The sequence below is a fragment of the Scardinius erythrophthalmus genome (assembly GCF_964197995.2).
Source record: "Scardinius erythrophthalmus genome assembly, chromosome: 5".
NCBI lineage: Eukaryota > Metazoa > Chordata > Actinopteri > Cypriniformes > Leuciscidae > Scardinius > Scardinius erythrophthalmus.
Window position 1 is genome coordinate 4,729,322 of NC_138225.1, and position 25,058 is coordinate 4,754,379.

The following is a 25,058-nucleotide window of genomic DNA, read 5'->3' on the forward strand; positions in this document are numbered from 1 at the left end:
TCCTCAGCCGGCGACTCACTCTCCTCAGCCGGCGACTCACTCTCCTCAGAGGGCGACTCACTCTCCTCAGCCGGCGACTCACTCTCCTCAGAGGGCGACTCACTCTCCTCAGCCGGCGACTCACTCTCCTCAGAGGGCGACTCACTCTCCTCAGCCGGCGACTCACTCTCCTCAGAGGGCGACTCACTCTCCTCAGCTGGCGACTCACTCTCCTCAGAGGGCGACTCACTCTCCTCAGCCGGCGACTCACTCTCCTCAGAGGGCGACTCACTCTCCTCAGCGGGCGACTCACTCTCCTCAGCGGGCGACTCACTCTCCTCAGCGGGCGACTCACTCTCCTCAGAGGGCGACTCACTCTCCTCAGCTGGCGACTCACTCTCCTCAGAGGGCGACTCACTCTCCTCAGCCGGCGACTCACTCTCCTCAGAGGGCGACTCACTCTCCTCAGAGGGCGACTCACTCTCCTCAGAGGGCGACTCACTCTCCTCAGCTGGCGACTCACTCTCCTCAGCCGGCGACTCACTCTCCTCAGCCGGCGACTCACTCTCCTCAGCCGGCGACTCACTCTCCTCAGAGGGCGACTCACTCTCCTCAGAGGGCGACTCACTCTCCTCAGCCGGCGACTCACTCGCCTCAGCCGGCGACTCACTCTCCTCAGAGGGCGACTCACTCTCCTCAGCCGGCGACTCAAATGTTTTCCATTCTCATAATCTCAAACCACAAACAAATGGTCAATGTTAACTTCCTACAGAAATTAAATGAAAATAAAGCGTAGACCAAGGCAAACCTGTGTTCACTGCTTTTAATGTTTGTACAGAAGAATCAGCCTTTTAGCTGATAAACCACATGTACCACGATGGCAAACAAGAAATAATTTAGCAACATATTTACATGACAACACAAGAGTGAATTCACAGTCATAATGTACATGCAGCGCATCTGTACATGTGTGTGTCTGTGTGTTTTATGAAAGCGATTGCTCGGACAATACAGAAATAAAAATGTGTCTCTTTAACAAAAACAGTTTATTTCATACACAGAAAGGCAAAATTGATGCCAGATAAATAATACTCGCAACAAATAACTAGTCAGTTTGCTGTGTGCTGCGATATTATTACACTCAGAAGAGTGTTTTAAAAATATCTGACAATTCACTGTAAAGGGATAATTCGTACCAAAACGAAAATTTTGTCATTATTCACTCTCCCTCATGCCATTCCAAACCTCTAAATTGTCAATATATGGAAAAACTCAAATATGCCCTTTAATAATAAATCAGCATACTGGATCAATTAACATGAGGTGTAAATATTGACAGAGTTTTCCTTCTGAAGAGAATTATTCCTCTGATTCTGCTTTATGTTTATTTCTGAAGCTGATATGAATGTACTCAGAGATTGTGGATTGTGTGTCCAGTATTTCTCCTTCAGTGACAGACCTCTATAAGAGTACAACGTCATTCAAACATGCTTATAACACACACACACACACACACACACACACACACACACACACACACACACACACACACACACACACACACTTCATTACAATCATCAGTCCTGCACAGAAATTTGAGAAATAAACTTACAGATGACTACATTATTACCCAGTGTTGATCTTTCACTCGATCTGAATGAGCATCTCAAATCAATACTAAACGCTAAAACATCGTTGCCTGCCGTCAGATACAAAACTGATATAATCAGACATAAAAGAATAGAGATCTCTTCAAAATCAAAACTCTGTTCAGTTAATTACAGCCGCCATATCTGCACGTCACTGCATGTATTCCAGCATTGATGTTTATGGAGGATAAATCTCAGCTAAACATGTCCAGGTCACATTTCACAGCAAAACTCAAAAGATATCTATAAGGAATTATGTTTTGCATTAAGAAAATTTAGCGTATTCTTACTTTTTTTTAAATCCTTGTGACATTTTCTTGACAATTAAGCATTTTAATTGCATTACAATATATATATATATATATATAAAAACATTCAATAATTTAAAAAAGAAATCAATAAGCATAAATTAAAGGCAGTACAATAAATATGACCATGATGTATAAATACTTACAATTTAAATAATATATCAGTGTTTTTTTGTATTACAATTTGGGGTTAAATGTGCTTAATTGCCATTAAAATAAAGTCACAATGCAACAAATGTTTGAGCACAACCAATTTCTTTATTCATTTGTGGCTAAGATATGACATAGATATGTTAAGATCTGACATGGACATGTTTTTGAAGGGTTTTGTGAGCGTCAGTAAGTGAATGTGAGCGCTTAGGATTTTTTTTTTAATGATAATTTACATGATTTTTTGAGTGATAGTGATATAAAACCATTCTGTCCCGTTACAAGAAACACTTTCAAAGAAAATTAAATGTGACGAACACAAACCACTTGCTTTTGTTGGAAATATTTAAGTTGTGAGCTAAACCTACTTAAAATCAGGCAAAACCTTCATTTGACAGAAAAGTCACGAGAATTTGTTAATACTTAAAGCCCAAAACTAGCTTTTCCGAGTATAAAATGGCTAAAACTGAAACTGGATTGAGAATCCCTGATGTAAACAAGTCACACTCACAAATATCCTTCAGCTAGATCTGTCATTTTCACATCATAAAGTTGACCACAAATAAAAATCACTGCTAAAAAGAGATATGGTTAGAGATCTTGGCAACCATTGTGTGTGTGTAACTAAACCATGAACTGATGAGAGTCATTCGCTGGTTTAAGTCTTTAGCTTAGAGGAATTGTGCGGATCCATCTGTGTTTTGTTTGTTACGGCTCTTTGTAGGAGCAAATGCCTGTTAGTTTGGCTTTTTAGTCTTCGGCTACAGATGATTTCCAACAGGGACACATCAAGACTGGTGAAACGGTTTTCTCTTTCCTGTAAAACTCACTTATATCCACACATCGATGCCCATCTCAAGCTTCTGTGTTCAATTTAATTTCCACAATGCAAGTGTTCAAGTAATATGCTCACTGAAGCGTCCACGACAGCGACAAACACCTCGAGATCCAAAAGTCTCCATATTGAAGACATGAAGAGTTGAAACAGGGTAAATATACCTCCTTTCCTCCTTTCCCAGAACTAGAGCGCAAACCTCCACGTCCAGGTCTGTAACAAACATCTTGATCTCAGTTGTGGACGTCAGGCCCATGGAGGGCCGGTGGAACAGATCGAGTCCTTCGGCTCAGTGACTCTTCAATATGGAAGGTTTTTTGCTCTTCTTTGCCCTTTTGCTGAACTAAACATGTTCTTCTCAATCTCTGTGAGCCTTTGGCACATTATAAACGTCTTCAGGCAAGAGCTACACAAGTCCGTTTACTCAAATGACATGAGATTCGCTGGTATCTATAAGAGTGGAAAGAGCAATTATGGTATTATGCAGTTATAATGCTTGTTATAGTAATAGATTAGGGCTGGACTGTATGATGCTGGAGTTTAGATGATCACAGTAGCAGAGCAATGTCACAACTTGCTGCATTACTATTAAATCAGAATTTAGAGTCTTCATTTTTTTCAAGATTAGATTTTTTATGTATTTTATATAAATAAAAAATATTTTGTCTACACTTTATTTTAAGGTGATGTAGTTACATTGTACTCAAATAAGTACTGAATAATACATATATATATTATTACAATTTTGACTATTACAATTTATAGTCAACATTAGTTATATTATAATATTATTGAATAATATTTATATTACAATTTTACTTTTGAATTAAAATGATAAACTTTTGATTTGAATTAAGTGTAACATTGTGACATTGTTTTCAGACTTTCTTTTGTTATCAAAAATAAAAAAAATATGTCCATCACATCACATCACATTTTTATTTTCCTTCAAAAATAACTATATTGCAATATATACCATTATTGTGATATAAAATTATTTAAAATTATAATTTTGGTCATACCGTCTAGTCCCATCGCAAAATAATTTTATTGCTAGCATGTAAATGTTAGTGTCAAAACGCATTTGCGGATACCTGAGGTCTTCTTCTCCGACAGGCCTCCTCCAGCCGCTTGTGCCAGATGATCGCAGAGAACCGATCTCCAGTCTGAAACTTGTAAACATTGCCTAAGAAACACAGAAATTATGTTCAAGTTATGTATATAAAAGAATACTATATATGTGTATATAATATACACACACACACGTATATATCTCACTATCATTCATTTAACAATCACCAAGTCTGTCATTTGTGAAGTGACATATAAAACTACTGTGGAAGAGACATACCTTTATCAGGATCGTTGAGCTGGAAGATGTTGGGTTGATCCGGATCATCCGGCAGAACAACCATCCAGCCCAGAACCGACACTTTCTTACACGCCCGAGACTTGTACTGTTTTCAGCAGGAACATTTCAGACATGTTATTTTTATTTAGCAGTTCTTCCATTTCAAATGATTTGATTTTTTCTTCTTAAAAGAATCACATAAAAACTCCATCAATGTTTTGACAAATTTTTTTTTTTTTTTTTTTTAAATGAGGAATTCCTCTGCCTGTATCATGGCAGAAACACTCACATGTTTCCGTTCAGCGGCTCGCAGGGCTTTAGATCTGTAGAATATCAGAGTCGAACCACACAGTGAGATCCAGTAGCGGCTCCATGAGGCAAGCTAGAACAAGCATAAAATAAAACATCACACAGAATCCACACACACTACGATTGAAAAAATACATTAAATAAATTGACACTTATATTTAGCAAGAATGCATTAATTTATTCAAATATGACACTAAAGACTTTTATAATGTTACAAAAGATTATATATAAATAAATAAATGCTGTTCTTTTGAACTTTCTATTCATCAAAGAATCCAGAAAAAACTGTATCACGGTTTCCACAATAATATTAAGCAGCAAAAACTGTTTTCAAGATGACAATAATCAGGAATGTTTCTTGAGCACCAAATCATCATATTAGAATGATTTCTGAAGGATCATGTGACACTGAAGACTGGAGGAATGATGCTGAAAATTCAGCTTTGATCACTGGAATAAATTACATTTTACAATATATTACAATAGAATTTTTTTAAAAAACAATGTAATAATATTTTACAATTTTACTGTACTTTCAATTAAAATCAGTCTTAGTGAGCATAAGAGACTTATTTCAAAATACAGGCGTTAAAATTAAAGGCGTTGAACGGTAGTGTGCATGCATACATACTGAACAGTAAATAACTCTACAACTGCACAGAGCTGGGCAATACTGGCTATGAGTTTTTGGCAATATTAATACTTTGTGTTAAATTAGTTAAAAGCTGTCATTGGAAAACATGTCTTGATTATTTTAATATCAAGGGAAATCTTTTGGATATTCTTCCTAGATACATTGTTTCAAAAGATGTTTTTGTAGATGTTGGTCACTAGATGGAGCGGTTGAGTCAACTATTCAGCTCAGAGCCACAGAGACACCTGCTGGGAATTGTGAAGGTTTTCTTAAACGTTGGGCCCTGTAAGGCCCTGAAACCTCATGCAACCTTTAAACAAAAAGAGTTGAAGCTACAAACTTGCTCTGTTGCATCCTTTTTCTTTGTAAAGTATGTTCAAATCAGCAGATCAACATCTGGAGAGCTCTCCGTTTGTATTTCCATGCTCTAGAAGTATGAGATCTGCATGCTACAGTTAGTACTCATGTGTGCACCATCTCAAAGCAAATGTAGAAATATTATTATACTCCAAATATTGGCAAATGGCTAAAACTACAATGTGTGACTTTTGGTCCTCTAACGGTCGAAGCACAGGTTACTTGCGGAGGAATATTGTTTTGGTAATTATGCTATAGTTGTGCTCATGATTACAGATGATCACTTTAACAGTACAAATGCCACTAATGACACCAGACACACATCTGCAAACTGAGCAGGGAAGTAGCTTAAAGCTGTTGTAGTTCTGACTTGTAGTTTAAAATCAGTTGTTTTAAAGTAAGTTAGTTGGCAACGCTGACATTAGACAACGGTTGCTAATATCAGGTATAACAGTGGAAACTATAACTTGGCAAGGCTATTTAAAGGCAAATACACCAAAGCTGGTTTAGAGATTGGCATTGTTACCAACATAACCAGTGTTCTGTGAAACTAGTCAATGCACAGCAAATGTGCTATGCAAAATATGTATTATTATGTAAAATATGTAATATATTGATGTTTTATTATGTGTACTGTTGCTTTTCCTTTCGGCTTGCAAACACTATTTTTTTGTTTCGAGGTTCATTTTGAGGCTTAAAGCCTTTCTTTCCTTTATTTATGTTTATGATGTAAACATGCATGGACAAATGATGAAAGTATGCAGTCAGGAAATCCGTAAAATATAAATAATTATATGAGGCTTAGTGGATCAGGGATTAGAGTTTGGAAGATGGTTTTATGAGGTCTTCGCTCATTATTGAACACAAAAAGTTACATAGTAGAGAGATATTTTTCTTAAATATTTTCCATAACTCTGTATTACAGTCATATTGTATCCTTATGTACCATTAGTCTTTTGAATCTGACCTTTGCTTCAACTCCCACCTTCTAGCTGTCTATAAACCGTGTTGTTTTTGTTTCTGTGTGTATTCGACTGGAAATGTGATGTGCAACTGCAATCGCTCATGTCTTGGGCAAATATCTACTGTCCATTACGTAAGAACTGACTGTTTGTTCTTTGCTGTTACGGTGAAGCATTCTTGAGCTTGGGAAAGGCGCTATATAAATGAAACATATTATTATTAGTGTTTTGAAATGATGTGTTTTTACCGTAGGCTTCTTGCCCTCCTTCATCAGGGTTTTCCTCTTCACCGGCCCCTCCATCGTGACGCCTGGCTCTCCGGGACTCACACTGGACTCTGCTACTGACGGACTGGCAGTGGGAAAACACATCAGCTGAACACCTCCAATACAACAACCGACCCCTGTGTGTGTGTGTGTGTGTGTTCAGTGGACATATGGTGATAGTTGCTTCTCTAACCATGTAATGAGCCCTAAGAGAACAGAAGTTGCAGTGCACATCTGATCTGAGGATGTGATGGAGTAAAGATGAGCACGTGTGAGTGTAAAGAGGACAGAAAGATTCCCTTCACCAGGCAAACACCCGCTCAAAAGATATCGGCTCTGTGTCAAAACCCAGTGAGCTGCCTATAGAAGCCGCTGACTCTCCATGTAAACACTGAAGCTCAACAGCCTTTCATATCTGAGCTTCCAGTGAAGACCTACACTACCCATTTCTTTACTCTCTCAAACTACTGATATATTTGAATGTAGCGGCCAAAAGTAATGTCCGGCTTAGGAAATTGGACATCTTGACACGTTATGCAAATATTATTAAAAATGTCAACGTAAAAAAGGATATTGCACAGTCGATTGTTTTATTTGTGATAACGCAATGAAACATGCCAATTTGTGTGACATAATATTTGGTCAAGCTATCATTCAAAGAAATTATGAATGCATGCAAAAACAAGTGAGAACCAACGGAATATTAATAACGGATTATGTTTTAGTCAATGCATGCTTTTTTCCTGTGAGTTTTTTGTTTATCTATGCATTTTTTGCATAATAGTCAAATAAAACCTGTAGCTGTAGTTTGCCAAATAATTAACCAAGTTTAGTGTTTTGTTCATCACTCATATTTGGAATATGTAAAAATTATGAAATATTTTCATCATATTTTGATTGGTTAATTGAACTTGTTGGGACCTAAAAACAAATATCTCCTCTGGACATCACTTTTTGCCACTACTGTATCTGGATATATTTTACAATGAACTTAAATAGATTGATTTTATAGATTATGAATGACTAGAAATCAGTCATTTTACACTATACCATTATTGGACAGTCACTGTTGCGGTGTGTGGATTCGAGTCTCCTGTGTGTTTGTATCACACTTGCATTGCTTCTCAAAGAAACCACAATCAAAGCACTTAAACGTGCCGTTGCACTTGATAAAAGTTTCTGCTAAATCTGAGGCTTTCAATCTTTTAGATGCCCAGATATGATCATCCTTGTGTGAGGGACCCATACATAAAATAAAAAAAATCAGATATATGCTTTCATTTATAAAGACCCAATTTATATTGTGGAAAATTAATATTATAAATGTGTAAAATATAGAAAATATTTTGTTTCTATTACATTATATTATGTATTTTTTGGACTCATTATAGTAATGCTCTGTTAGATGTATTATTTATTTAAATGAATTATTTTTTATTTTTTTATTTAAATATTATTATTTTTATTATTATTAAGGCCCGAGCACCGATGGTGTGAGGACCCTCTTGTAATTGCTCAGTTTATTATTATTATTAAATAATTATAATCAAATTATTTAATCTTATATTTTTGTTATTGTATTAGTGTTATTGTTTATTTATTTTACTATGTTTATTTATTTAGTTACTTCAATCATGTTTTTATTATTTATTTAAACTTAATTGTTAAAGTTTATTTAATTAGTTTAACCTTTTTTATCATTTATTTGTGTTTTATTTTTTAAATACTTGTAGAATTTATTGTAATCTAATTAATGAATTAATCTTATTTAATCTTTTTGTTTGTTTTATTAATTATTTAAACCTAATTGTCATTGTTTATTTTAATTAGCTAATTTATTGATTTATTGAGTTTAATCTTGTTTTTTGAATTATTTGTTTATTTTCATTTTTTTTACGCCCTAGCACTGCCTGTTCTAGAAGACTGAATGTAAAAGTAAATGTGATATGAATGCTGCACATGTACAGTGTCACTCCAGTTATTCTGCATCAGAAGGAAGTCTCTAGGTAGGCTGAGAGGACAGAGGACCGTAAGACAGCTCATTAGGTTTCAGAACAGAGCTTTTCTCTTCTAGAAATACAGTAATTCTGGTCTATAAACATCCTGACATCTGGAAAAAGAGAAAACGGATGACAGACATGACAGTCTTTGGTCTAAACCCGAAAGAGAGGAAAAACTGGGATGTTAAAGAAGAGACGCTGCATGCCGAGACAGGTGAACCCGACGCCCCAGAGGAATGGAGAAGGTGACCTTTGACCCCGTGGAGTTGGTACCTGTGGGCATGGCTGTGGTCTCTGGGGGAGTTGCGGTGAGGGACCCTCCAGTTAGGGCCCAGAGTCGAGTACATGCGGCCCCTGTTTGCACATTCGGCACAATCAGTTTAACGTCAGTGCAATTTGAGCCGACAACTGCACTCAAAAGAAATATTTAGGCTTAAATTTAGGGATTCGAATTGCATATAAAATTTCCCTCTGTTTGAATTACACAATTTTAACATAAACAAACAAATAAACTTAATGTGATGCATATTTGTCTGTCATAATTAAAAGAAACGGGTAAGATTTCTGCACAAAAAAAAAAAAAAAAAAAAAAAACTTTATTATTAGCTATTTGCATCTTTTTGATTTTATTCACAAAATCTAAAAATGCATTTATTCAAATTGAGTAGAATCAGCATAAATGTGTGCATTTTTATTCAATGAAAAAGTATGAACTGTAAAAATATGGTTTGCTGTATAACAGCAAATAAAATGTATGAAACAAATTGGATTCATTGATAATAGATACATAAACCTAGTTATTGTGTATTTAAACACATTCATTTTATTAATCCAATCACAGAAATATTACCCGCTTACATTACGTATGACAAATATGCATCACATTAAGTTTATTAGTTATAATTGTGTAAATCAAATGGATGGAAATTGTATATGCAATTCAAATGCATAAATCTTAAATGTAGGTCTAAATATATATATTTTTTTAAGTGTATACACGGAGTCTCACTGACTAATGAAAAAATAATAAAATTATTGAATCTGTGCAAATGCTAAAAGGACAGTACACCCAACAATTAGAGTTTCTCATAATTTACTGGCTTTCTCTTTTCCATGCAGTTAAAACATACAGTAGAGTGATTACTTTCAACTTACAAAAAACATCATTTCACAGTTCATTCGACTTATATTATATTCAACACTATATATATCAAGTCTTCTGTATTCATATGTTCCTGTGCAAACTTAAGACTAGTGCAAATATCCGAACGCTTCATGGTGTTTAACAGCCCTTCGGTCAATGGAAAAGAGCAGCGTGAACATCTGCTAAACATTTCCTTTTGTGTTTCACAGAAGAAAGTCAGTCACAACGATGTAAGGGTGATTAAATGACTTTTCATTGTCAGGCAAACCTTAAACTGTTCTGAGACCAGTTTTTGTTTGCTTTAGTTGTGTTATTGTGTTTTGCTGTATGTATATCTACACGCTTTTCTGTGAAATGGACATAAATGGATGTTAAACATTTATAACGGGAAACGACAATTAAACAACAACAAAAATAAGTACAAATTTGAAATTTGAATGAAAAATTAAATAAAAGCCATTCTTTTTAGAACTCTCATTTTTAACCTTTAGCATGAAAAGATACATGGCAGTTGATCATATGAAGGTTTTATGGCAACACTTTACAATAAGGTTAACGACTAACGTATTGCTCATTATTAGTTAATGCATTAACTTGTAAACTAATGTGACCTTATTGTAAAGGTTACCAGTTAGATTACCTCTTATTAGTAATCACAGACTTTTGGGCCAGAAAAAAACACTTTTTCATAATAGTTCAGTTTTACTCTAGAATGATCTGAGTAACCCATAATAAAGCTGTAATGTGAGCAGATGATATTAGATGACACACAACTACATGACAGAGTCTCACCTCTCGAGTCCCGGGGAGAGATCACCACAGAAGGAACTCTGACTGCTGCCTGATGAACAGAAACAAACCACAAACGTTTCCATTTGGGCACAAATCACACATTCCTTCATCTCTGACCGTGATAATGAAGCAATAAGGTACAAAAGGAGTTCACCATAAAGTTCTAGGTAAAAAAAAAAAAAGAGTTGTGGAATAATGTTGATAATCTAACTATAATTAAGGTTAATAGTTGGTCTCTACAGTGATGTTTATTGACCAATCAGCATGAAGAATAAAAAAAAAACCTCAACAATGGAAGTACATGGGGTGTTTACTGACTTTACTGTATGTGTTGCATGTGATCTGTGTGGTAGATTCACTGGTTTTCTCTGTGTAAAGTTATATTTAGTCTTTCAATCTTGTTGCCATGTGGTACAGTATTGCACAATACATGCAGTTATACCTGAAATCTGCCCTCAGGAATTCAACAAGAAGTAAAGTAAAAATGTACACTATTGATTGACATATTGAGATACTTTACAGATCAAATTATAAAGAGAGTTTTACAGAATACTTCATGCAAGTGCTTTAACAATAATACAAAATTTGGTAACACTTTATTTTACAGTGTCCTTGTTGCACGTTACATGTAGTTACTGTAGTAATAACAGTAGTTCTGTTCCCCGTGTACATACTATATACTTATTATAATAATTACAATAACTGGGTAATAACTAGTATTAACCCTGAACCTGCCCCTAAACCTAACCTTAACACATGTAGTTACCTAGTTAACCAGTACTTTCTTAGGTAAGTACACTGTAAGTACATGTAAGTGCACATACTGTAAAATAAAGTGCAATTGTAATTAAAGCTGCAAGCAGCGATGAAAGGGCCCTCGCACCCGTGCCATCAACACTCGGTGGCTTTAGGAAGACAGAGCATGGTTGGGAAATGTACATTTAAGGAGGTATATATAGTAAGAGTATGTCAAAGTCAGTTACAAAATGTTTTGTATAATGGTGATAATAGCATGCTTCATGACTCAGCTAAGTGTTGCTAGCATGTTTAGTGTGTTTCTAGCATGCTTAGTACACAATAATTATGTGGTTAGTACTGCATTACTGTGTTAACCATGTCAGTTTCTGTTGCCAGTAGGTGGCGTTATGACTATAACTGAATATGAGCTTGGATGTGTGTTCAGGACAGAACTCTTATCAAACGTGTGAAGTTTGGTGCAAATTGGACATTGCCTTCTTGAGTAACAACAAAGTCATGTTTCATTGAATTAGCATGCTTTAGCACTTAGCTAAGCATTGTTAGCATGTTTTAACATGTTTCTAGCATGTTTAGAACTCAATGGCATTTTTAACATGTTGCTAGAACGGCATCAACGTGTTAAACATGTCACTTCCTGTTGCCAGTTGGTGGCGCTATTACTATAATTGAACATTCTCATGTAGATGTGTTCAGGCCATGACTCTTATCAAAAGTGTGAAGTTTGGGGCAGATTGGACATTCCATGCCTGAGTTACAGCAAATTCCTATTTAATTGCAATAATAGCATGCTTTAGCACTTGGCTAAGAGTTTGCTAGCATGTTTTAGCATGTTTCTAGTATGTTGTTAGCATGTTTAACACTTGCTGGCACTTTTTTATATGTTATTAGGAGTCCATAACAGTGTTAAACATGTCACTTCCTGTTGCCAGCAGGTGGCGCTATGACTGTAACTGAATATAAGCATGGTCATGTGTTCAGGACAGAACGCTTATCAAAAGTGTGAAGTTTGGGGCAGATTGGACATTCCATGCCTGAGTTACAGCAAATTCATATTTAATTGCAGTAATATCATTCTTTAGCACTTAGCTAAGTGTTTGCTAGTATGTTTTAGCATGTCTATAGTATGTTGGTAGGATGTTTAGCACCTACTGGCATTTTTTTATATGTTATTAGGAGTCAAGAACAGTGTTAAACGTCACTTCCTGTTGCCAGCAGGTGGCGCTATGACTATAACTAAATATGAGCATGGACATGTGTTCAAGAGATAACTCTTATCAAACGTGTGACGTTTGGGGTAGATTGTACATTGCCTTCTTGAGTAACAACAAAGTCCTGTTTCATTGAATTAGCATGCTTTAGCACTTAGCTAAGTATTGCTAGTATGTTTTAACATGTTTCTAGCATGTTTAGAAGTCAATGGCATTTTTAACATGTTGCTAGAATGGCATCAACGTGTTAAACATGACACTTCCTGTTACCAGTAGGTGGCGCTATTACTATAACTGAATATTCTCATGTAGATATGTTCAGGACAGAACGCTTATCAAAAGTGTGAAGTTTGGGGCAGATTGGACATTCCATGCCTGAGTTACAGCAAATTCCTATTTAATTGCAATAATAGCATGCTTTAGCACTTAGCTAAGAGTTTGCTAGCATGTTTTAGCATGCTTCTAGTATGTTGTTAGCATGTTTAGCACTTGCTGGCACTTTTTTATATGTTATTAGGAGTCCATAACAGTGTTAAACATGTCACTTCCTGTTGCCAGCAGGTGGCGCTATGACTATAACTGAATATGAGCATGGTCATGTGTTCAGGACAGAACGTTTATTAAAAGTGTGAAGTTTGGCGCAGATTGGACATTGCCTTCTTGAGTAACAACAACATCCTGTTTCATTGAATTAGCATGCTTTAGCACTTAGCTAAGTATTGCTAGTATGTTTTAACATGTTTCTAGCATGTTTAGAAGTCAATGGCATTTTTAACATGTTGCTAGAATGGCATCAACGTGTTAAACATGACACTTCCTGTTACCAGTAGGTGGCGCTATTACTATAACTGAATATTCTCATGTAGATATGTTCAGGACAGAACGCTTATCAAAAGTGTGAAGTTTGGGGCAGATTGGACATTCCATGCCTGAGTTACAGCAAATTCCTATTTAATTGCAATAATAGCATGCTTTAGCACTTAGCTAAGAGTTTGCTAGCATGTTTTAGCATGCTTCTAGTATGTTGTTAGCATGTTTAGCACTTGCTGGCACTTTTTTATATGTTATTAGGAGTCCATAACAGTGTTAAACATGTCACTTCCTGTTGCCAGCAGGTGGCGCTATGACTATAACTGAATATGAGCATGGTCATGTGTTCAGGACAGAACTCTTATCAAACGTATGAAGTTTGGGGCAGATTGGACATTCCATGCCTGAGTTACAGCAACTTCCTGTTTCATGGCGAAACATCAAAATTTGTCAGGCCGCCGAGGACCCGCCCTTCGACGAAAACTCAAGATCTTCGCAATTTAACGTCGCAAAGGCCTTAAGATTACACTCACCAAATTTGAAGATGATCAGATTAAAACTGTAGGAGGAGTTTGTTAAAGTATGAGGCCTGAAAATGTCAAAAACTGCACAAAAATCTGGGAGGAAGTTCAAAATGGCGGACTTCCTGTTGGGTTTAGGGCTATGCTCCAAGAGACTTTTTTGTAGGCATTAGGTCATTACATGTATGTACCGAATTTCGTGCACGTACGTGGAACGTTGCGGGAGGCGTACTCCGTTGAACTTTTATAGGTGGCGCTATCGAGCCGTTTTGCCCCGTCCAATTCTGAAACCTATATCAGATGTAAATTTTCGCCAGTTCTGACGCGTGTGCAAAGTTTCGTGAGTTTTCGCGCATGTTTAGGCCCTCAAAAATGCAATTCAATGCGGAGAAGAATAATAATAATAATAATAATAATAATAAACAGAGCAATTCCAAGAGGGTCCTCACACCATCGGTGCTCGGGCCCTAATTACAGTAATATCATTCTTTAGCACTTAGCTAAGTGTTTGCTAGTATGTTTTAGCATGTCTCTAGTATGTTGGTAGGATGTTTAGCACCTACTGGCATTTTTTTATATGTTATTAGGAGTCAAGAACAATGTTAAACGTCACTTCCTGTTGCCAGCAGGTGGCGCTATGACTATAACTAAATATGAGCATGGACATGTGTTCAAGAGATAACTCTTATCAAACGTGTGAAGTTTGGGGTAGATTGTACATTGCCTTCTTGAGTAACAACAAAGTCCTGTTTCATTGAATTAGCATGCTTTAGCACTTAGCTAAGTATTGCTAGCATGTTTTAACATGTTTCTAGCATGTTTAGAACTCAATGGCATTTTTAACATGTTGCTAGAACGGCATCAACGTGTTAAACATGTCACTTCCTGTTGCCAGTAGGTGGCGCTATAACTATAACTGAATTTGAGCATAGACATGTGTTCAGGCCATGATTCTTATCAAACGTGTGAAGTTTGGGGCAGATTGGACATTCCATGCCTGAGTTACAGCAAATTCCTATTTAATTGCAGTAATAGCATGCTTTAGCACTTAGCTAAGTGTTTGCTAGCATGTTTCTAGTATGTTGCTAACCTGTTTAGCACTTGCTGGCTCTTTTTTATATGTTATTAGGAGACCACAACAGTGTTAAACATGTCATTTCCTGTTGACAGCAGGTGGCGCTATTACTATAACTGAATATTCTCATGTAGATGTGTTCAGGCCATGACTCTTATCAAACGTGTGAAGTTTGGGGCAGATTGGACATTCCATGCCTGTGTAACAGCAAATTCCTATTTAATTGCAGCAATAGCCTGCTTTAGCACTTAGCTAAGAGTTTGCTAGCATGTTTTAGCATGTTTCTAGTATGTTGTTAGCATGTTTAGCACTTGCTGGCACTTTTTTTATATGTTTTTATATGTCCACAACAGTGTTTAACATGTCACTTCCTGTTGCCAGCAGGTGGCACTATGACTGTAACTGAATATGAGCATGGTCATGTGTTCAGGACAGAACGTTTATTAAAAGTGTGAAGTTTGGCGCAGATTGGACATTGCCTTCTTGAGTAACAACAACATCCTGTTTCATTGAATTAGCATGCTTTACCACTTAGCTAAGTATTGCTAGCATGTTTTAACATAAGCTAGCATGTTTTAACATGTTTCTAGCATGTTTAGACCTCAATGGCATTTTTAACATGTTGCTAGAATGGCATCAACGTGTTAAACATGACACTTCCTGTTGCCAGTAGGTGGCGCTATTACTATAACTGAATATTCTCATGTAGATGTGTTCAGGACAGAACGCTTATCAAAAGTGTGAAGTTTGGGGCAGATTGGATATTCCATTCCTGAGTTACAGCAAATTCCTATTTAATTGCAATAATATGCATGCTTTAGCACTTAGCTAAGAGTTTGCTAGCATGTTTTAGCATGCTTCTAGTATGTTGTTAGCATGTTTAGCACTTGCTGGCACTTTTTTATATGTTATTAGGAGTCCATAACAGTGTTAAACATGTCACTTCCTGTTGCCAGCAGGTGGCGCTATGACTATAACTGAATATGAGCATGGCCATGTGTTCAGGGCAGAACTCTTATCAAACGTGTGAAGTTTGGGGCAGATTGGACATTCCATGCCTGAGTTACAGCAACTTCCTGTTTCATGGCGAAACATCGAAATTTGTAAGGCCGCCGAGGACCCGCCCTTTGACGAAAACTCAAGATCTTCGCAATTTAACGTCGCAAAGGCCTTAAGATTACACTCACCAAATTTGAAGATGATCAGATTAAAACTGTAGGAGGAGTTCGTTAAAGTACGAGGCCTGAAAATGGCAAAAACTGCACAAAAATCTGAGAGGAAGTTCAAAATGGCTGACTTCCTGTTGTGTTTAGGGCTATGCTCCAAGAGACTTTTTTGTAGGTATTAGGTCATTACATGTATGTACCGAATTTCGTGCACGTACGTGGAATGTTGCGGGAGGCGCACTCCGTTGAACTTTTATAGGTGGCGCTATCGAGCCATTTTGCCCCGTCCAATTCTGAAACCTATGTCAGATGTAAATTTTCGCCAGTTCTGACGCGTGTGCAAAGTTTCGTGAGTTTTCGAGCATGTTTAGGCCCTCAAAAATGCAATTCAATGCGGAGAAGAAGAATAATAATAATAATTAAAGCTGCAAGCAGCGATGAAAGGGCCCTCGCACCCGTGCCATCAACACTTTGTGGCTTTAGGAAGACAGAGCATGGTTGGGAAATGTACATTTAAGGAGGTATATATAGTAAGAGTATGTCAAAGTCAGTTACAAAATGTTTTGTATAATGGTGATAATAGCATGCTTCATGACTCAGCTAAGTGTTGCTAGCATGTTTAGTCTGTTTCTAGCATGCTTAGTACACAATAATTATGTGGTTAGTACTGCATTACTGTGTTAACCATGTCAGTTTCTGTTGCCAGTAGGTGGCGTTATGACTATAGCTGAATATGAGCATGGATGTGTGTTCAGGACAGAACTCTTATCAAACGTGTGAAGTTTGGTGCAAATTGGAAATTGCCTTCTTGAGTAACAAAAAAGTCATGTTTCATTGAATTAGCATTCTTTAGCACTTAGCTAAGCATTGTTAGCATGTTTTAACATGTTTCTAGCATGTTTAGAACTCAATGGCATTTTTAACATGTTGCTAGAACGGCATCAACGTGTTAAACATGTCACTTCCTGTTGCCAGTAGGTGGCGCTATTACTATAAATGAACATTCTCATGTAGATGTATTCAGGCCATGACTCTTATCAAAAGTGTGAAGTTTGGGGCAGATTGGACATTCCATGTCTGAGTTACAGCAAATTCCTATTTAATTGCAATAATAGCATGCTTTAGCACTTAGCTAAGAGTTTGCTAGCATGTTTTAGCATTTTTCTAGTATGTTGTTAGCATGTTTAACACTTGCTGGCACTTTTTTATATGTTATTAGGAGTCCATAACAGTTTTAAACATGTCACTTCCTGTTGCCAGCAGGTGGCGCTATGACTGTAACTGAATATGAGCATGGTCATGTGTTCAGGACAGAACGCTTATCAAAAGTGTGAAGTTTGGGGCAGATTGGACATTGCCTTCTTGAGTAACAACAACATCCTGTTTCATTGAATTAGCATGCTTTACCACTTAGCTAAGTATTGCTAGCATGTTTTAACATTAGCTAGCATGTTTTAACATGTTTCTAGCATGTTTAGACCTCAATGGCATTTTTAACATGTTGCTAGAATGGCATCAACGTGTTAAACATGACACTTCCTGTTACCAGTAGGTGGCGCTATTACTATAACTGAATGTTCTCATGTAGATGTGTTCAGGACAGAACGCTTATCAAAAGTGTGAAGTTTGGGGCAGATTGGACATTCCATGCCTGAGTTACAGCAAATTCCTATTTAATTGCAATAATAGCATGCTTTAGCACTTAGCTAAGAGTTTGCTAGCATGTTTTAGCATGCTTCTAGTATGTTGTTAGCATGTTTAGCACTTGCTGGCACTTTTTTATATGTTATTAGGAGTCCATAACAGTGTTAAACATGTCACTTCCTGTTGCCAGCAGGTGGCGCTATGACTGTAACTGAATATGAGCATGGTCATGTGTTCAGGACAGAACGCTTATCAAAAGTGTGAAGTTTGGGGCAGATTGGACATTCCATGCCTGAGTTACAGCAACTTCCTGTTTCATGGCGAAACATCGAAATTTGTCAGGTCACCGAGGACCCGCCCTTTGACGAAAACTCAAGATCTTCGCAATTTAACGTCGCAAAGGCCTTAAGATTACACTCACCAAATTTGAAGATGATCAGATTAAAACTGTAGGAGGAGTTCGTTAAAGTACGAGGCCTGAAAATAGCAAAAACTGCACAAAAATCTGAGAGGAAGTTCAAAATGGCTGACTTCCTGTTGTGTTTAGGGCTATGCTCCAAGAGACTTTTTTGTAGGTATTAGGTCATTACATGTATGTACCGAATTTCGTGCACGTACGTGGAACGTTGCGGGAGGCGCACTCCGTTGAACTTTTATAGGTGGCGCTATCGAGCCGTTTTGCCCCGTCCAATTCTGAAACCTATATCAGATGTAAATTTTCGCCAGTTCTGACGCGTGTGCAAAGTTTCGTGAGTTTTCGAGCATGTTTAGGCCCTCAAAAATGCAATTCAATGCGGAGAAGAAGAAGAAGAAGAATAATAATAATAATAATTAAAGCTGCAAGCAGCGATGAAAGGGCCCTCGCACCCGTGCCATCAACACTCGGTGGCTTTAGGAAGACAGAGCATGGTTGGGAAATGTACATTTAAGGAGGTATATATAGTAAGAGTATGTCAAAGTTAGTAACAAAATGTTTTGTATAATGGTGATAATAGCATGCTTCATGACTCAGCTAAGTGTTGCTAGCATGTTTAGTCTGTTTCTAGCATGCTTAGTACACAATAATTATGTGGTTAGTACTTCATTACTGTGTTAACCATGTCAGTTTCTGTTGCCAGTAGGTGGCGTTATGACTATTGCTGAATATGAGCATGGATGTGTGTTCAGGACAGAACTCTTATCAAACGTGTGAAGTTTGGTGCAAATTGGAAATTGCCTTCTTGAGTAACAAAAAAGTCATGTTTCATTGAATTAGCATTCTTTAGCACTTAGCTAAGCATTGTTAGCATGTTTTAACATGTTTCTAGCATGTTTAGAACTCAATGGCATTTTTAACATGTTGCTAGAACGGCATCAACGTGTTAAACATGTCACTTCCTGTTGCCAGTAGGTGGCGCTATTACTATAAATGAACATTCTCATGTAGATGTATTCAGGCCATGACTCTTATCAAAAGTGTGAAGTTTGGGGCAGATTGGACATTCCATGCCTGAGTTACAGCAAATTCCTATTTAATTGCAATAATAGCATGCTTTAGCACTTAGCTAAGAGTTTGCTAGCATGTTTTAGCATGTTTATAATATGTTGTTAGCATGTTTAAAACTTGCTGGCACTTTTTTATATGTTATTAGGAGTCCATAACAGTGTTAAACATGTCACTTCCTGTTGCCAGCAGGTGGCGCTATGTCTGTAACTGAATATAAGCATGGTCATGTGTTCAGGACAGAACGCTTATCAAAAGTGTGAAGTTTGGGGAAGATTGGACATTCCATGCCTGAGTTACAGCAAATTCATATTTAATTGCAGTAATATCATTCTTTAGCACTTAGCTAAGTGTTTGCTAGTATGTTTTAGCATGTCTCTAGTATGTTGGTAGGATGTTTAGCACCTACTGGCATTTTTTTATATGTTATTAGGAGTCAAGAACAGTGTTAAACATCCCTTCCTGTTGCCAGCAGGTGGCGCTATGACTATAACTAAATATGAGCATGGACATGTGTTCAAGAGATAACTCTTATCAAACGTGTGAAGTTTGGGGTAGATTGTACATTGCCTTCTTGAGTAACAACAAAGTCCTGTTTCATTGAATTAGCATGCTTTAGCACTTAGCTAAGTATTGCTAGCATGTTTTAATATGTTTCTAACATGTTTAGAACTCAATGGCATTTTTAACATGTTGCTAGAATGGCATCAACGTGTTAAACATGACACTTCCTGTTACCAGTAGGTGGCGCTATTACTATAACTGAATTTGAGCATAGACATGTGTTCAGGCCATGATTCTTATCAAACGTGTGAAGTTTGGGGCAGATTGGACATTCCATGCCTGGGTTACAGCAAATTCCTATTTAATTGCAATAATAGCATGCTTTAGCACTTAGCTAAGAGTTTGCTAGCATGTTTTAGCATGCTTCTAGTATGTTGTTAGCATGTTTAGCACTTGCTGGCACTTTTTTATATGTTATTAGGAGTCCATAACAGTGTTAAACATGTCACTTCCTGTTGCCAGCAGGTGGCGCTATGACTGTAACTGAATATGAGCATGGTCATGTGTTCAGGACAGAATGCTTATCAAAAGTGTGAAGTTTGGGGCAGATTGGACATTCCATGCCTGAGTTACAGCAACTTCCTGTTTCATGGCGAAACATCGAAATTTGTCAGGCCGCCGAGGACCCGCCCTTTGACGAAAACTCAAGATCTTCGCAATTTAACGTCGCAAAGGCCTTAAGATTACACTCACCAAATTTGAAGATGATCAGATTAAAACTGTAGGAGGAGTTCGTTAAAGTACGAGGCCTGAAAATGGCAAAAACTGCACAAAAATCTGAGAGGAAGTTCAAAATGGCTGACTTCCTGTTGGGTTTAGGGCTATGCTCCAAGAGACTTTTTTGTAGGTATTAGGTCATTACACGTATGTACCGAATTTCGTGCACGTACGTGGAACGTTGCGGGAGGCGCACTCCGTTGAACTTTTATAGGTGGCGCTATCGAGCCGTTTTGCCCCGTCCAATTCTGAAACCTATATCAGATGTAAATTTTCGCCAGTTCTGACGCATGTGCAAAGTTTCGTGAGTTTTCGCGCATGTTTAGGCCCTCAAAAATGCAATTCAATGCGGAGAAGAAGAATAATAATAATAATAATAATAATAATAAACAGAGCAATTCCAAGAGGGTCCTCACACCATCAGTGCTCGGGCCCTAATAATAAACAGAGCAATTCCAAGAGGGTCCTCACACCATCGGTGCTCGGGCCCTAATTAAAGCTGCAAGCAGCGATGAAAGGGCCCTCGCACCCGTGCCATCAACACTCGGTGGCTTTAGGAAGACAGAGCATGGTTGGGAAATGTACATTTAAGGAGGTATATATAGTAAGAGTATGACAAAGTTAGTAACAAAATGTTTTGTATAATGGTGATAATAGCATGCTTCATGACTCAGCTAAGTGTTGCTAGCATGTTTAGTCTGTTTCTAGCATGCTTAGTACACAATAATTATGTGGTTAGTACTGCATTACTGTGTTAACCATGTCAGTTTCTGTTGCCAATAGGTGGCGTTATGACTATTGCTGAATATGAGCATGGATGTGTGTTCAGGACAGAACTCTTATCAAACGTGTGAAGTTTGGTGCAAATTGGAAATTGCCTTCTTGAGTAACAAAAAAGTCATGTTTCATTGAATTAGCATTCTTTAGCACTTAGCTAAGCATTGTTAGCATGTTTTAACATGTTTCTAGCATGTTTAGAACTCAATGGCATTTTTAACATGTTGCTAGAACGGCATCAACGTGTTAAACATGTCACTTCCTGTTGCCAGTAGGTGGCGCTATTACTATAAATGAACATTCTCATGTAGATGTATTCAGGCCATGACTCTTATCAAAAGTGTGAAGTTTGGGGCAGATTGGACATTCCATGCCTGAGTTACAGCAAATGCCTATTTAATTGCAATAATAGCATGCTTTAGCACTTAGCTAAGAGTTTGCTAGCATGTTTTAGCATGTTTATAATATGTTGTTAGCATGTTTAAAACTTGCTGGCACTTTTTTATATGTTATTAGGAGTCCATAACAGTGTTAAACATGTCACTTCCTGTTGCCAGCAGGTGGCGCTATGTCTGTAACTGAATATAAGCATGGTCATGTGTTCAGGACAGAACGCTTATCAAAAGTGTGAAGTTTGGGGCAGATTGGACATTCCATGCCTGAGTTACAGCAAATTCATATTTAATTGCAGTAATATCATTCTTTAGCACTTAGCTAAGTGTTTGCTAGTATGTTTTATCATGTCTCTAGTATGTTGGTAGGATGTTTAGCACCTACTGGCATTTTTTTATATGTTATTAGGAGTCAAGAACAGTGTTAAACATCCCTTCCTTTTGCCAGCAGGTGGCGCTATGACTATAACTAAATATGAGCATGGACATGTGTTCAAAAGATAACTCTTATCAAACGTGTGAAGTTTGGGGTAGATTGTACATTGCCTTCTTGAGTAACAACAAAGTCCTGTTTCATTGAATTAGCATGCTTTAGCACTTAGCTAAGTATTGCTAGCATGTTTTAATATGTTTCTAACATGTTTAGAACTCAATGGCATTTTTAACATGTTGCTAGAATGGCATCAACGTGTTAAACATGACACTTCCTGTTACCAGTAGGTGGCGCTATTACTATAACTGAATTTGAGCATAGACATGTGTTCAGGCCATGATTCTTATCAAACGTGTGAAGTTTGGGGCAGATTGGACATTCCATGCCTGGGTTACAGCAAATTCCTATTTAATTGCAATAATAGCATGCTTTAGCACTTAGCTAAGAGTTTGCTAGCATGTTTTAGCATGCTTCTAGTATGTTGTTAGCATGTTTAGCACTTGCTGGCACTTTTTTATATGTTATTAGGAGTCCATAACAGTGTTAAACATGTCACTTCCTGTTGCCAGCAGGTGGCGCTATGACTGTAACTGAATATGAGCATGGTCATGTGTTCAGGACAGAACGCTTATCAAAAGTGTGAAGTTTGGGGCAGATTGGACATTCCATGCCTGAGTTACAGCAACTTCCTGGCGAAACATCGAAATTTGTCAGGCCGCCGAGGACCCGCCCTTTGACGAAAACTCAAGATCTTCGCAATTTAACGTCGCAAAGGCCTTAAGATTACACTCACCAAATTTGAAGATGATCAGATTAAAACTGTAGGAGGAGTTCGTTAAAGTACGAGGCCTGAAAATGGCAAAAACTGCACAAAAATCTGAGAGGAAGTTCAAAATGGCTGACTTCCTGTTGTGTTTAGGGCTATGCTTCAAGAGACTTTTTTGTAGGTATTAGGTCATTACACGTATGTACCGAATTTCGTGCACGTACGTGGAACGTTGCGGGAGGCGCACTCCGTTGAACTTTTATAGGTGGCGCTATCGAGCCATTTTGCCCCGTCCAATTCTTAAACCTATATCAGATGTAAATTTTCGCCAGTTCTGACGCGTGTGCAAAGTTTCGTGAGTTTTCGAGCATGTTTAGGCCCTCAAAAATGCAATTCAATGCGGAGAAGAAGAAGAAGAAGAAGAATAATAATAATAATTAAAGCTGCAAGCAGCGATGAAAGGGCCCTCGCACCCGTGCCATCAACACTCGGTGGCTTTAGGAAGACAGAGCATGGTTGGGAAATGTACATTTAAGGAGGTATATATAGTAAGAGTATGTCAAAGTCAGTTACAAAATGTTTTGTATAATGGTGATAATAGCATGCTTCATGACTCAGCTAAGTGTTGCTAGCATGTTTAGTGTGTTTCTAGCATGCTTAGTACACAATAATTATGTGGTTAGTACTGCATTACTGTGTTAACCATGTCAGTTTCTGTTGCCAGTAGGTGGCGTTATGACTATAACTGAATATGAGCTTGGATGTGTGTTCAGGACAGAACTCTTATCAAACGTGTGAAGTTTGGTGCAAATTGGACATTGCCTTCTTGAGTAACAACAAAGTCATGTTTCATTGAATTAGCATGCTTTAGCACTTAGCTAAGCATTGTTAGCATGTTTTAACATGTTTCTAGCATGTTTAGAACTCAATGGCATTTTTAACATGTTGCTAGAACGGCATCAACGTGTTAAACATGTCACTTCCTGTTGCCAGTTGGTGGCGCTATTACTATAATTGAACATTCTCATGTAGATGTGTTCAGGCCATGACTCTTATCAAAAGTGTGAAGTTTGGGGCAGATTGGACATTCCATGCCTGAGTTACAGCAAATTCCTATTTAATTGCAATAATAGCATGCTTTAGCACTTGGCTAAGAGTTTGCTAGCATGTTTTAGCATGTTTCTAGTATGTTGTTAGCATGTTTAACACTTGCTGGCACTTTTTTATATGTTATTAGGAGTCCATAACAGTGTTAAACATGTCACTTCCTGTTGCCAGCAGGTGGCGCTATGACTGTAACTGAATATAAGCATGGTCATGTGTTCAGGACAGAACGCTTATCAAAAGTGTGAAGTTTGGGGCAGATTGGACATTCCATGCCTGAGTTACAGCAAATTCATATTTAATTGCAGTAATATCATTCTTTAGCACTTAGCTAAGTGTTTGCTAGTATGTTTTAGCATGTCTATAGTATGTTGGTAGGATGTTTAGCACCTACTGGCATTTTTTTATATGTTATTAGGAGTCAAGAACAGTGTTAAACGTCACTTCCTGTTGCCAGCAGGTGGCGCTATGACTATAACTAAATATGAGCATGGACATGTGTTCAAGAGATAACTCTTATCAAACGTGTGACGTTTGGGGTAGATTGTACATTGCCTTCTTGAGTAACAACAAAGTCCTGTTTCATTGAATTAGCATGCTTTAGCACTTAGCTAAGTATTGCTAGTATGTTTTAACATGTTTCTAGCATGTTTAGAAGTCAATGGCATTTTTAACATGTTGCTAGAATGGCATCAACGTGTTAAACATGACACTTCCTGTTACCAGTAGGTGGCGCTATTACTATAACTGAATATTCTCATGTAGATATGTTCAGGACAGAACGCTTATCAAAAGTGTGAAGTTTGGGGCAGATTGGACATTCCATGCCTGAGTTACAGCAAATTCCTATTTAATTGCAATAATAGCATGCTTTAGCACTTAGCTAAGAGTTTGCTAGCATGT

At 37.5% G+C, this 25,058-nt stretch overlaps 1 protein-coding gene across 2 annotated transcripts in view; it reads right to left on the reverse strand.

Moving 5' to 3' along the window:
- Positions 1 to 788: 788 nt before the first annotated feature.
- The window catches only part of LOC308691447 (ras-specific guanine nucleotide-releasing factor RalGPS1), a 165,540-nt gene continuing 141,270 nt past the window's right edge, over positions 789 to 25,058 (reverse strand). The window contains exons 14-20 of one of the 2 annotated variants that reach the window (XM_081366650.1): positions 10,737 to 10,785; positions 9,074 to 9,154; positions 6,783 to 6,885; positions 4,562 to 4,654; positions 4,273 to 4,378; positions 4,016 to 4,107; positions 796 to 3,371 (exon numbers count right to left, since the gene is read on the reverse strand). In XM_081366650.1, coding sequence (XP_081222776.1) covers positions 3,342 to 3,371; positions 4,016 to 4,107; positions 4,273 to 4,378; positions 4,562 to 4,654; positions 6,783 to 6,885; positions 9,074 to 9,154; positions 10,737 to 10,785 — 554 coding nt within the window. In that variant the 3' untranslated portion in view covers positions 796 to 3,341. Of the gene's footprint in view, positions 3,372 to 4,015; positions 4,108 to 4,272; positions 4,379 to 4,561; positions 4,655 to 6,782; positions 6,886 to 9,073; positions 9,155 to 10,736; positions 10,786 to 25,058 lie in introns of both variants that reach the window. The other variant, XM_081366649.1, reaches the window with a different exon arrangement.